This window comes from Mytilus trossulus, chromosome 14 (assembly GCF_036588685.1).
Source record: "Mytilus trossulus isolate FHL-02 chromosome 14, PNRI_Mtr1.1.1.hap1, whole genome shotgun sequence".
Classification (NCBI taxonomy): domain Eukaryota; kingdom Metazoa; phylum Mollusca; class Bivalvia; order Mytilida; family Mytilidae; genus Mytilus; species Mytilus trossulus.
The window spans coordinates 9,024,085-9,038,081 of NC_086386.1; the positions used below are offsets into that span (position 1 = coordinate 9,024,085).

The 13,997-nt window shown below is 30.5% G+C and overlaps 1 protein-coding gene across 1 annotated transcript in view; it reads right to left on the bottom strand.

Moving 5' to 3' along the window:
• The window catches only part of LOC134697456 (heat shock 70 kDa protein 12A-like), a 29,133-nt gene extending 16,465 nt beyond the window's left edge, over positions 1 to 12,668 (bottom strand). The window contains exons 1-5 of the mRNA XM_063559734.1: positions 12,575 to 12,668; positions 8,856 to 8,935; positions 7,572 to 7,632; positions 6,666 to 6,768; positions 1,645 to 1,933 (exon numbers count right to left, since the gene is read on the bottom strand). Coding sequence (XP_063415804.1) covers positions 1,645 to 1,933; positions 6,666 to 6,768; positions 7,572 to 7,632; positions 8,856 to 8,935; positions 12,575 to 12,668 — 627 coding nt within the window. The remainder of the gene's footprint in view (positions 1 to 1,644; positions 1,934 to 6,665; positions 6,769 to 7,571; positions 7,633 to 8,855; positions 8,936 to 12,574) is intronic.
• Between the last annotated feature and the right edge of the window lie 1,329 nt (positions 12,669 to 13,997).

Below are 13,997 nucleotides of genomic sequence, written 5' to 3' on the forward strand. Positions count from 1 at the left end.
CTTTTTCCAGGCATAGATTACCTTACCCGTATTTAACACAATTTTTTTTGGAATTTTGAATCGTCAATGCTCCACAACTAAAAACTTGTTTTAGCTTTCTAACTATTTTGATCTTAGCGTCACTGATGAGTCTTATAAAGACGAAACGCGTATTATTGCGTATTAAATTATTAGCCATGTACTTTTGATAACTATTTAACCCACTTATGGTAGGGTGCTTACTGAACTAATTCTATATATTTTGGCTAACGGGGTAACAAACGGCTGTATTTGATATCATTGAAAAAAGGGGGAACAAGCTTCATCGTAATATTGATATCATCGTTGTCTACAGTGGTCACAATTTTCTTACATTTGGGTGAAAGATCAAAGATAAAATTTCAAGGAGTAACGTTTTAGACAGCTGGTCGCGCCAACATATAAATTCGTGTATAGTAAAATATATTCAAATATTACAAAGTATTATAACTATAATGTCTATATCTAGGACTACTTTGATATTTATATTGCTAAAAGGGTTCATTTGTACTTATAGGGTGGACATTAAGAATGTTCCCTCACCTGTTAAACAACAATGACCTTGACCTATAAAATGTCATGTGACCGTGCCGTCATCAACCTTTTGAACGATTTATTTCGGTTTAAAATGGAATTAGGAATTAAATAATAAGGAGTGACTGTAATATTTGTTCTGCCAATTCGAAATAACATAAAATAATATGGTGCACCCTCAAAATGACTTAGAAATTAACAAGTATATGGCACCGTACGGCCTTCAACAATGAGCAAATCCCATACTGCATAGTCATATATAAAAACTATTTTAACCGCCAACAAAGAGCGTACGAATTTAAGTTTACATGTCAAAGAAATTCCGTATAGTACAGTATTTAGGGGTACCCTGTAAAACATGAAAATTTAGGAATATTTTACCGTGAGAATTTACGATGACTCTCATAATTAATTTAGAATAGAAATTAGCCGTCTGTTATCGATTAAATTAAACCTGTTAACTTTTTTGACAATTGGAACCCTACTTTCAGTTTGAAATAGAATGAAATTTAAATCATATCAATAAAGTAAAAATTACTTATAAGCGGACTTACAGTTAAGCAGAAATTTATATCGACCCAATAGTTAGTGAAAAATGATCTTATTTACAGTTTCTTAAGTTTTTTATAACATCTTTTCGATCCCGAGGGAGATGTAAGTTTAGTTATCAGTGCATCGGTACTGACATGTGTTTTGCTAATTTCTCCCTTAATTTTTTTGTGGAAATTATCTAGACACAAGGATTGTATTAACTTAAGTCTAAGTTGTCCTTAGAATGATTTTTTTAAAAGTTGTACGCTCCTTTTAGTCACAAAGACCCGCAAGTATTAACTTTTTCAATTACAAGTTAAATTCAGAGTTAAAACATTAAAAGTGTAAGTTTTAAAGCATCATATGCACATTTCGACTATTAAAATGATATTCAAAGTCAACTTACATTGTGGAAGATTGTATGTAAAAATCCATAACCTAATACAAATATTGAACACAATTTGGACAAGGATTAAATAAAGAAAAGCGCCTCGGACACATCAACATTATGTCGTGTTATTTTCATTTGGAGGATTTAATTATGTATCTGAATAAACATACCCCTTTCCTATAAAGTTGCATTTTGAAGCGATCAAAATAATACCATTTAACAGCTTCTTCTGTTTCTGCTAAAGTTAAATAATGATCAGCTGCCTTTGATCCAAATGAATGAAAGTGTCCCTCGGGGTTCAAAAGTAAGACTGTAGGAGTTTTGTATGAGACAACATTTTCATCGTCTAGTTCGATTGTAGTTATTTTCAACGGGTCAGCTTTAAAATCTTGAACAGTTGAAAATGCACATCCAGAATACGTAGTTCCAAAGTCAATTGCTGCTACGGCAAGAAATTGCCTAAATTTGACAACATATTTTTGTAAAAGATGAACATGAGAATGCAGATAATAATTAAGTATTAAATCTAGCAAAATAAATATAAAAATGTTTAATTTCTTATAACGATTATTTAAGATATTATTGCATGGATCTGTGTATATATATATCAAACCGATCGTGACAGCAATACTGCATGAATTTGCAGAACAATGACATGCAAGATGGGAATTAAAGCATTAATAAGGAGCTTTTTGCAGTTCTAGATTATTTTTATTTGTTATTTTTTTTTAAATAATATCTTTATTGCTCTTTTCTTTGCTGTTGTAACAAATTACTCGACCTACAGCAGTTGGCCGAGTATCCCTGTGAATTAGTCACTGCATAACCAGGGAATTTATTCAGTGAATTCATATTTATAGATAGTTTGTTAGTTTTACAGTTCATGGTTATTACATACATTTTACAAACTATATTGTTTCATGATTACGGAAAGTGTACAGTTTTGTCCGGTTTGTTTCCAAAGATTAAAACTTTATGATCGTTGACCTTTAACCTATTGATGAATACCGTTGAAGCTGGTTGATCAATTGTCCTGATAAATTGATACATTTTATTGATACTCACGAACAAATTAAACTTTAGTTAAAAATTACATGTTGTAAGTTTCGACATTGTAGTTGGAAATTCATTTGATTAAGTGATAAAGTGTGTAAAAATGTATTTTGCGACAAAATTCTGTACATTTTCACAAAGCATGCTGTTTTGGTTTATTACCACGTGTTCCGATATATTGTCAACTTTTGCTACACAAATTCTATACATGAACATATAATATATCTAGTTATTCATGATCATATGTATCTTTTTACATCATTTAAAAATTTGCTGTTTTTAGCATATATATATTTGTTAATTTCGTATGTGTTTAAAAATTCATTTCTGAAAACTGCATAAGCGTCTATGTCTTTTTGTTTATAATTTGATATATGAGTACTTTTATGGATTGAATATATTAAGACAGTTAGGAAGAGATTTATATCATTATTCATAGGATCATGTATTTTATAGCCCAGTACTAAAGTTTTAAAATTAAAAATATGTGACCCAATTCTGATTTTGCTTACAAGTACATATATTTTCTTCCAAAATTCATGAAAGAATTGACATTTGAGAAAAACGTGTTCGTAATCTTCAGTCAAGTTACACAAGTCACACATACTTGTTTCTTGTATGTGCCATTGTAGTAATAATTGTTTACATGGGAGGATGTAATGGAGTAATTTCCATCTTAATATTTTTTATTTGTTATTAATTAAATAGGTAAAAGTAAATTGAAGCACATTATTTATTGGAGTGATTGATTCTAGATTGAAGATGTTTTTCAATTTGGAAAATCCTAGTGGTCTCTCATCATTTTTGTTATTTAAATGGTTATATATATTTTTGGATGACATATTTCCAATTAGTTTTGGTTTTTTGTTAACAGTCAAGGACAAGTCTAATTTTGTTTTTACAGAAGTTTTCAAAGATTTGTCAGATTTTAGTGTACTAATCCATTCTTTTGGAATACAATTTTTCAATTTTAAAAGTTATGAGATCCAATTAGATTTTGAGGTTAGTTTCTCCAATATAAGTTTTTGTGATATGTACCCTTTTTGATCAAATATATCATTAATGAAAATAATACCATCTTTTATCCAATTTAGGTAAACTAAACATTTTGCTTTAAATTTTATGTTTTTATTACCCCTCAACATTTGCTGCCTAATATTTCTAAAATTTATGATAGGTGTATTACTTGTTGATGTATTATTTGCTTCGTACCAGCTCTTTAATATGTAGAACATTACTTAAATTAGGTAATGATTTTATGTTGTCAGGCATCATATGAAATATAAGGTTGTTATTACCAAATTTATTGAAATAATATGTTGGAATGACTTTCCAATTAGCAAATTATTTTGCCGTTAATCTTTTAACCCATGAAAAATTTAATGCATTTAAGAAGTAATCAATGTCTGTCATTTTTAGACCTCCATTTGTGTAATCTTTGGTAAGTATTGAACGTTTTACCTTTTCTTGTTTATTATTCCATATTAAATTGTATATGAGTTTTTTTTAAATCTTTTATGTACATTTGGGGTATTGAAACAGCCGAAGCTAAAAAAAAGTAAGATCAGGTAAAATAAGCGACTTAACAACTGTTATTCGACCTATCATGGTGAAATTTCTTTTTTCCCAATCAAGTATTAATTTTTTGACTGTTTCATTGTTTTTTCAATATTTAATTTGTCACATTCACTTTTATATAATCCAAAGTAAACACCTAGACTTTTAATTGGTTCTTTGCTCCAGTGTATATTTTTTATTTTTTATTTACAATGTTAAGTCTACCTTACCATATACCTTCTGTTTTAGATTTATTCAGATTCAAAACAGAAAGTGTTCCAAATATTTCTCTTAGGTTCAATGCTTGGTGTATTTAATTTTTTGAACTTAGAAAGAGTGTGGTGTCATCAGTCATTTGGGAAATTTTTAAACTATGCGTTTTTTCATCAAGTTTAATTTGAAACCCTTTAATGTTTGAATCTTGTCTTACTCTACAGGCCAGATTTTCAACTGCTATAACAAAAATAAGAGAACTTAACGAACATCCTTGTTTTACACCACGGTGAAGACTATAGGTTTCTGAGATCCAGCCGTTATTAGACAGGCATCCTTTAGTATCATTGTATAAGGTTTTAACCCATTTTAAGAAGGAATGTGGTATTCCAAATTTTAGTAGAGATTCATACATGAAGGGCCATTCTAAAGAATCAAAGGCTTTGGAAAAGTCTATGAACAATAAAACCCCATCTATATTAAATTTTTCTGAGAAGTCTATTATATCTTGAATCTGGCGAATGTTAAAACCTATGTACCGATTTTTTATATATCCATTCTGATCGCTATGAATAATTTTGGACAACACCACCTTTAATCTTTGCGCTAAGGCATATGCCATAAGTTTAGTGGCTACATTTAATAAAGTGATTTGCCTGTAGTTATCTAATGATAATGGATCATTTTTTTATATAGTAAGGAGATTATTTTATACGTTACAGGCTACACATAATTATAAACGACTAGTCAGGGATGTACATTTTTATTTTACCTGGTGTGTTTTTTGTGCGCAGGAAGCGAATATCGAATCTTTTGGATGACAAGATGGGTTGGAACATATTGATTCTCCACCGAAGCAAAGCGCACGTATCGATTAAATTTTAATAAAACAATGAATTAACTGAACATGCTGAAATGATTCTCGTTTGTCATATTTTTTTTTTATACTGACATGTATTACGCAAATTGTACATGTGTATATACTTGACTACTAACGTCGTATATTATATTTTTTCACTTAAGAAGATTTCCGATATAGTTGTGAGTTTTTGATTAGTGCATAACTTCGTATTGCAAGATTTAGTTAAAATGTACAGTACAATTTTAATATTGTTGTAGTGAATTAAAGACCTGCTATAGAATATTATTTAAAGGATGTTCAGTGTCTATAATAAGATGTCGACATCCAAACAGGTTCTCTCTCTTTGGTCCTATAACAAAAGGTTAGGTGACATATGACCTTGAAAAATTACAACAGGAAGTGACTTTGAGAAAACCAGAAGTAGCCTTTTTTGCAGTTTTTATGAAAAATTACTCGGAATTCATATATTTTGTAATTAACATACATTTACTTACTGTTGATTCATTTATTTTCGTGAATATCAATTTTCGTGGAAAGAGGAAAACTTATATGTTCGTGAATATTTAAATTCGTGGTTACGGAGAAATCTGCATACAAGCCTATAGAAAATTTAGTATTCGTTGAATATTTAATTTCGTGGTTCGTCTGTTCCCACGAAATCCACGAAAATTGGTATCCAACGAATAATAATGAATCCACAGTATTACTCATGACTTCAACTGACTATCGACAAACCGGAGGTGACCATGTATCCCCTCGTTTAAAGGCAAACATATAGAAGCTATATACTTTTTGGAATCAATGTGAAAGAAGCTATCAGATGCGATCGGAATTGACTTAAACTTCACTAGAAGTACCCAATTATCTCCCTTATTTCACTGAAAAGTATATCAAAACCACTTACAAGCTTCTTTTCAAAATTTCTTTGATGTTGAAAGACCTGGTTTTTAATTTTATTTTTTAATTTTTTTTCCACTTTAAGTGGAAAGACATATTGTATTTCTTCTGATTATTATTATTTGAATCATTGGTTTTTAATTCTAATATTCTTTTCTTATGAGAAAATTCGTATCAACATCAAGCCTAATGACTATGCACTGAAAAATATCAAGCCTACATTAAAATAATACAGATGTATTTTTATATAGAATAAAAAAGTTATAAAAATAATCATAGCCATTTTAGCGATATATTTAACATTGCAATAAGCTGCGAGTTTTTGTTAGCCACAAAACCAAGTTCAACCGACATATATTTTTTTTAAATGACCTGTACCAAAATAGGACTATGGCAGTTGTTATCAAACTCGTTTCTATGTCTTCTGCAGTGTTGTGTGGTTTTGTTTCACGTCAGAGATGTATTCATCTTATAATTGATGTATTTCTCTCTATTTTAGTTTGTAACCTGTATTTGTTTTCTCGCAATCGAGTTATGACTTCTGAACAGCGGAATACTAATGATACCTTTATTTACAGACTCTTCAATAGCAAATACTTCATATCTTACTTTTTTGCAGTTTTAAAAAATGATGTGATGTCTGTTTCTGTTGCAGCAATACCATCATCTTTGCTTACTGTTTCTTGTAATTGTGTAAAAACACAATCGCTACCTATATTGATCAAAACTTAGTGTTCATGATATATTTACGCAATGTAAACGTTTTATATCAATACATGCTAGGGAATATATGTCTCATCTGAAGACCATTTTTAACATTAGATAGATAACCGAAACATAGCTTTCGCAACTGTTGCTTGAACACTAGAAAAGTGTTGAAACATCCAACAAACTTTACCACACTTATTTTCTATCAAATCAGACAGCTGTTTATCAACCATTATTATGATAATACGAATATATGTTTGTGCTGTTTGGATATTTTGCTTTAAGGTCTTGACAATATTTTGATATAGTATTTTGTGAAAGCCGTGCATTATAATTTAATAATGCCTTTCCGTAGTTGTGCACACAAAAAAATCTACAACATACAGAATATGTGCTTAACTTAATTCTATCGGAGAAGTGTTGTGAAACAGTTTTACTTTTCAAATTAGTTGAATCAAACCGATAAGTCAATGATACAGAAGACTTCTTACTAAAATAATGTAAATTTATGATGAGATAAAACGTTTTTTGGAACTCTTACATCCTTCTTATAATTTTGGTCAACAGAAAAGACAAAAACACATAAGTTTTGTTCAGTACATCAATAATTAAAAATGACTTATCTTCATAAAACTAAAATCATTATAGATAATGAAACATAGAGAAAGTATCAGTTTAATTTCATTTATATTCGAAATCAACACCGAATCTCAGTATCATGTATTTTTTTTTTATATTTTATTAATAATATTCAAGAGATAAAAGAAATGCATGTCCTAAAATACAAAACAAATGTCTTAAACATACCATTGTCGTCATTTTCTTCATCTGCATGTATTTGCACTCTTTCATTTGTGTTATAAAATCCCTGTTAATGTTAAAGCTTTTATACTTTTGGCCTCTTTATCAAGTTGAATAAAAACATATCATGGCAACAAAAAAGAATATTGCAACGAAAAATAAAGTAGATCGGATGCCGGTCATTTTTTATTAAATATTTTGAAGAAAAATGGACTGAATCTTAAATACGTATCTGAATTTTTAAAGGAAAGCAATGCATGTGGGTTTTCATGTGATTAAAACTGTTTTTACAAAATATAATATATTTTGATTGCTTCGATGTTTTCCAAGTTAGTCACATAAAACAGATATATCAGACATTTAATGATACAAAGGAATGTACAATAACTCTACATATTTCGTGTTTTTAGCAAGAAACGATTTCAAGACAGCAATCAATTGGGTTTTTCAAATTGTTTGGAAGGCGTATGATAAGAACTATCTTCTGATATTGCATTTTAAGATTTTATCATTCATGCTTTTTTTTTACATGTTTTTAAGCATTCATTTTCTTCAGACAATGCCTGTACCAAGTCAATATATGATATTTATTTCCCATGTAATCCGTTGGTTTAAAAAATCGAGCATTTGATTTAGTCAAATTTCATGGACTGTTCCTTTATGAATTCATCCTGGATCTATTTTTTTATTACTACTTTCTGGTTTTCTTTCTATTCAAAAACTAAATGAATATGATCAACGTATGATAATCTTAAAAAGAATTAATAAGAAGCAAGGTATCAATCAAGTGCAGATAATTTCAGGTAATGTGACTAATATATGTGAGATGTTTAGCTAGCTTTAATACCAGGTTTAATATACTAGTATTTCCTGCATAAAAACATGCCTGTACCAAGTCAGGAATTTGACAGTCTTTGATGTTTGAGCTTTTGAGTTTGCCATTTGATTAGGAACTTTCCGTTTTGAATTTTCCTCGATGTTCGGTATTCTTGTTATTTTACTTTTTTCAACTAAAACAAACCAAAGTTATTTCCAGAGACATGATAAAAAAAATAAAACCATACTATTCAAAAGGGACAACATATAAAAGCGAATAAGGAACGAATAAAGAACAGGGTAAACGTATAAACACAAAGGAATAAGTACGAATAGGTAACAAATCAAGAATAAGTAACCAACTTAACATGTCTGTTTAATCAGCTTTATCCTCTTGGAATAACAAAAGATATGTTAGAACAATATTCTATTGGTTTAATTATTTTTTAAGAAAAGGCAAATATTATACAATACCGTGAACATTCTTTTGTACAATTTCGTCTTAATGTCAGTGATTGCGTGAACCCATTTCTTCCTCTCAGCATTGTTAGAAGCTGTACAAATAATATGTTAAAGATAATAAATAACTTAACAAGTATGTAATTATAATTGTTATTAATTTTGAAAGTTATATTTATCGTTAGATACTTCAAACATTTTACAGGGAATACATGCAAACAGGGAAAATCCACCTATAAGTCATGCCGTTCGCCAGGAATTTCATAAAATTAAACTTAAACCGCTGTTCAAAATTCATAAATCGATAGAGAGAAAAATTATCCGGGTTACAAACTAAAACTGAGGGAAACGTATCAAATATAAGAAAACTACGAAACAATAGAAACACAACACCGAAATTTTCACAAACAGAAACGAAGTTTATTGTAACAATGGCCATTTTCCTGACTTAAACTACCCTGTTTATGTTTTAGTAGATCAATCAAGAACTCTCTAAAACTCCGGCGGAACTCATGGTTCTTTTATTAACAATTAATGTACCTAGGCACAACAAACATTCACACGATGATCTGTTCAACTCAAAATAGAATCAACTGTACATTTACATTCAGATATCGGAGATCAAATTTTTTCGTTCATAGTGTATTAATTTACGTTTTGTGATTGAGTCAAGCCTGTCAATTGATTTTTTACCGTGTGTTTTTCTATGTTGTGATGTTAGTTTAGACATATTTATTTATATTGGATTGGGAAACAAGTTTTGCAACTTATATTAATCCCTTTCCACTTTGCGGGTGCGAGTGCTGCCTTGTAGCGGCATTAGCCTTCTTTTTTTCGAAATCTACAAGGGTGTCTTTAACGTGCAAGAGAAATTGGTTCTCTCTTAACACGGGTCAGCCATTTATCGTCCCCTTCCGACGGTGATGTTATGCTATAGTTTCAGAAAAAGGGAGAAGGTTTGGTACCATTAATACGTTTAATCCCGCTGCAAATGTTTGCACCTGTCCTAATAAGTTATCAAAAGTACCAGGATTATAATTTTATACGCCAGACGCGCGTTTCGTCTACATAAGACTCATCCGTGACGCTCATATCAAATAGTTAAAAAAGCCAAATAAATACAAAGTTGAAGAGCATTGAGGACCCAAAATTCCAACAAATTGTGCCAAATACGGCTACGGTAATCTACTCCTGGGGTAAGACAATCCTTAGTTTTCTAAGTCAGGAATCTGATGTACAGTAGTTGTCGTTTGTTTATGTAATTTATACGTGTTTCTCGTTTCTCTTTTTTTTATATAGATTAGACCGTTGGTTTTCCCGTTTGAGTGGTTATACACTAGAAATTTGGGGCCATTTATAGCTTGTTGTTCGATGTAAGCCAAGGCTCCATGTTGAAGGTCGTACATTGACCTATAATGGTTTACTTTTTCAAATTGTTATTTGGATGGAGAGTTGTCTCATTGGCACTCACACCACATCTTCCTGTATCTATAGACATTCCTTTGGTTGTACATCGTTTTTGGCAATTCTGTTAAAGTTTCTCTTTGTTTTTTTTAGCTCACACACTTTTTATGGCAGAAACCCTCTAAACGTTTTAATTTGAAGATGTCAGATGATTTAAGTTAAAAAAAATACGCAATGCATTTTGCATCATACTCATTCGATTAAATCCTTTTTCCGTTATCATTTAAAGAATTTTTAAAAAGTAAGGAAATATCTTTTAAAAATACCACGTAGAGGTGAAACATAATAAAATGAAACAAACCGAAGTTTGAATGACTATATATCATGAAAAAAAATCTTTAAAAATATGGATGTTAAAACTCATTGAATAAACATCGTATATGTATATGTAGGAATCTAAAGTGCGATGGGGACGCTTAAGTACGATGGTCACGCAAAAGTGCGATGGTCTGCGCTACAGTGCGATGCCTGCATACGATAAAGTGCTATGGTCCGCGAAAATATAGACGTAAGAAACGTATTTGTATTATGACGTTAACATTCGTTTGTACAAACTGAATGAACATGCTGGAAGATATGATTCATTAACAACTTATGAACCAAGCTGTCAGAAAGAAAGTGTTCCCGGTTGATGACTTAATTAACTACTATGTCGGCTGAGGCATATATGTGAGTTCTTTTCGGTTGATAGAAGTAGGACTTGTATCTCCAGCTATTTTGTAGATACAAAATACAAATTAGTATACGCAGACGTATCTTGTATCCTGCTTTTATTTGAGGCGAACTGAAACCTTTAAATAATGTTTACGCTAATTCCAGTTTTATTAATTACTTTGCGAACCTCGTTTAACTATTGTAGATTTGAAGGGAAAATAAACCTATAAAAGAAAGGTACATGTTTTCATGTGTAAATAATAAGATTGTCCGCTAAAAGAGGGGCAATAGATTCCAAAGGGACAGTCATACTCATAAATCTAAACAAACTGACAACGCCATGGCTAAAAATGAAAAAGACAAAATATTACTAGTTTGTCCATTGTAAACAAGTACAACATGTAATTGTACTCGGTATGAAAATAGAGAATACTAGGACAGTATCTCCTTTCTGTCGCATTTGAATACAAATAAATGTTAATCATTTCGAAAACATGGAAAATGAACGAATTTTGTATTTTTATTCAACAATAATAAGTGTTCACATAATTTGTAGACTGTGTGAACAGTAAGCTATACCAACGATTCAAATATTTGATACGTCCGAATTGGTAAAAATGAATCCTTAAACTTTAAGGAATTTTGGTCCTAAATGCTCTTCAACTTCGTACTTTGGCCTTTTTATTTTTTTGATTCGAGCGTCACAGATGAGTCTTTTGTAGACGAAACGCGCGTCTGGAGTATATACAAAATTTAGTCCTGGTATCTATGATGAGTTTATTTCTATGAAGGTCGGTCTTCAAAATTTAGAAACAATTACTAGTACGTAAGCCTACCGGTAAATTATAAAGCCTATCCAATATGTACTTTCACGCTTTTTTAGCCCTCTTATCTTACCTTTTTGATCCATCACATTCTAATTTAACGGTCTATAACGAAATAAGGCTGCGTTGAAATATACCTGTTTGGTTTTTTTTATCAAAAGAAACCAATTCAGTTCCTCTAGAAAAACTTCATAATTTTCCTTATCTTTCTCTTATACTTTAATAATTAGTCTTTCTAACCTCCAATGGTAAAAAATGTAATATAATTTTAAATTAATATAATGTTAAGGTACCATATTGTCTGATTTTGAGAGTACCATTGCCAAATGATCATTGTACTTTTGATTTTGGGTATGTCATCTTTGTTTTTTCCTTATTCAAATGTATATCCCACAAAGATACGAGAAATTTGTCATTGTTGTATGATAAAAATCAGATAAGGAAAGACGAAAGAAAAGAGAAGTATTTAAGAAAATTTACATATTCAACAAAACAAATGGAAAGTGATTTAGGAAGTTACTTTATAAATGTCGGCTTTAATAAAGTATGAATGTATGTCTAAATAATTTCAAAATGTCAAAGTAATAAATTAAAAAGTATTACATATCTTGCATGCCACATACAAAATTATAGCTTGGTGTATTCGTTTGTTCTCTACCTTCTAAAATAATAAAATAATAAAATGATAAAAAAAACACCTCAAAATCAATGAGCCTATAAACGATATTGTTTGTACAAAATTAGTTTATTTGACTCTTATGTTATAATGTTTTATATTCGAACATAGCTTACCTCTCAGACGAAAAACATTGTCATTTGCTGATGTAACTCTGAAGGAAAGCAAGTCCTTCTTGGTACGTATATCTGAAAGCTGAGAGAGCGGCATTTGAAACAGAGGTGCAATACAAACAATTAGTTAATGCAAAACATAATGTCAACTAGAAATACGGCAAAAAGATGCTTCATGCTGTGGTATTATTCAACAAGGGGTTCATTGGATCTCAGTGTTTTTTTTGGCAAAATTCATTAATTTCCTGTGAATTTCCCTGTAGTGACCTCTTGGCACAACGCAAATTTGCCTACTGATTTGCCATAAAAAGAACTCATCTTTTTTTCAGACCATTTAAAAAGGAGGGATCATATGCAAAACGACATTTCGTCACTCTTGACTGTAAGTTTTTAGGTGTATTTAAGAGCTAAGAATTTAACCGTCTCGGATCAGAGAAATATTGATTCAATTTTTGTAGACGAAACGCGCGTCTGGCGTATATACTAAATTTGGTCCTGGTATCTATGATGAGTTTATTTACAACCACTGGGTCGATGCCACTGCTGGTGGAGATCTATTTCCCCGAGGGTATCACAAGTCCAGTAGTCAGCACTTTTTGTGCTGACATGAATCGTCATTGATATGGTTATATTTATAAATTTACTGTTTACAATTTTTTGAATTACTAATAGTATTTTTTGCACCTGAACATCAATTAAACATATATAACTTTTGTTTATCTCACCAATAGAAATGATATTTATCAGATTATTACAAACTTCTCTCGTTCAATTTCGCAACCACCACCCCCCTTTTTTTTCAATGTGTTCAACTTTTACGTTGTTATACCTCAATTTGTACATAATTGTTACAGCATGTAATGCCGTTGAAAAACTCAATTTTGATCATTCGAAGTGCTATTGTTTGTATTCTTTAAATGTCTTAAAACGGTCCTATTTTTTAATACTAGAATACTTTGTATTCGACAATGGGTAGTGATATTGTTGCACACAGAATATCAATAGGACTGTTTTATTGCAAACTGAGCTATGGTTGTGTAAAAACAGTTATTAAACATACTGTTAGTTTTATTGATGTACTTTTTGAAATATGTGTAAATTTGGAGAAATGTAAGTTGTGGATACTAGGTAAATACAAATCATTTTCTGATATTGTATCATTTTATATGTTGTTATATAGCTTAATATTGTTAATATGTGGCGATATAGAAAGTAATCCTGGTCCAGGAGGCACACCAGACCCGCCTGAAAGAACATTGTCAATTTTCCACGGTAATATTAGAAGCCTAAGAAACAAACAGAATTATATTACTGACATAATTGAAGATTTCGATATAGTATTTTTTACCGAATCACATTTAGATGTTAACGTTAATGATTTCGATTTATCATTATTTGGTTTTGAGACACCAGTTCGAAAAGACCG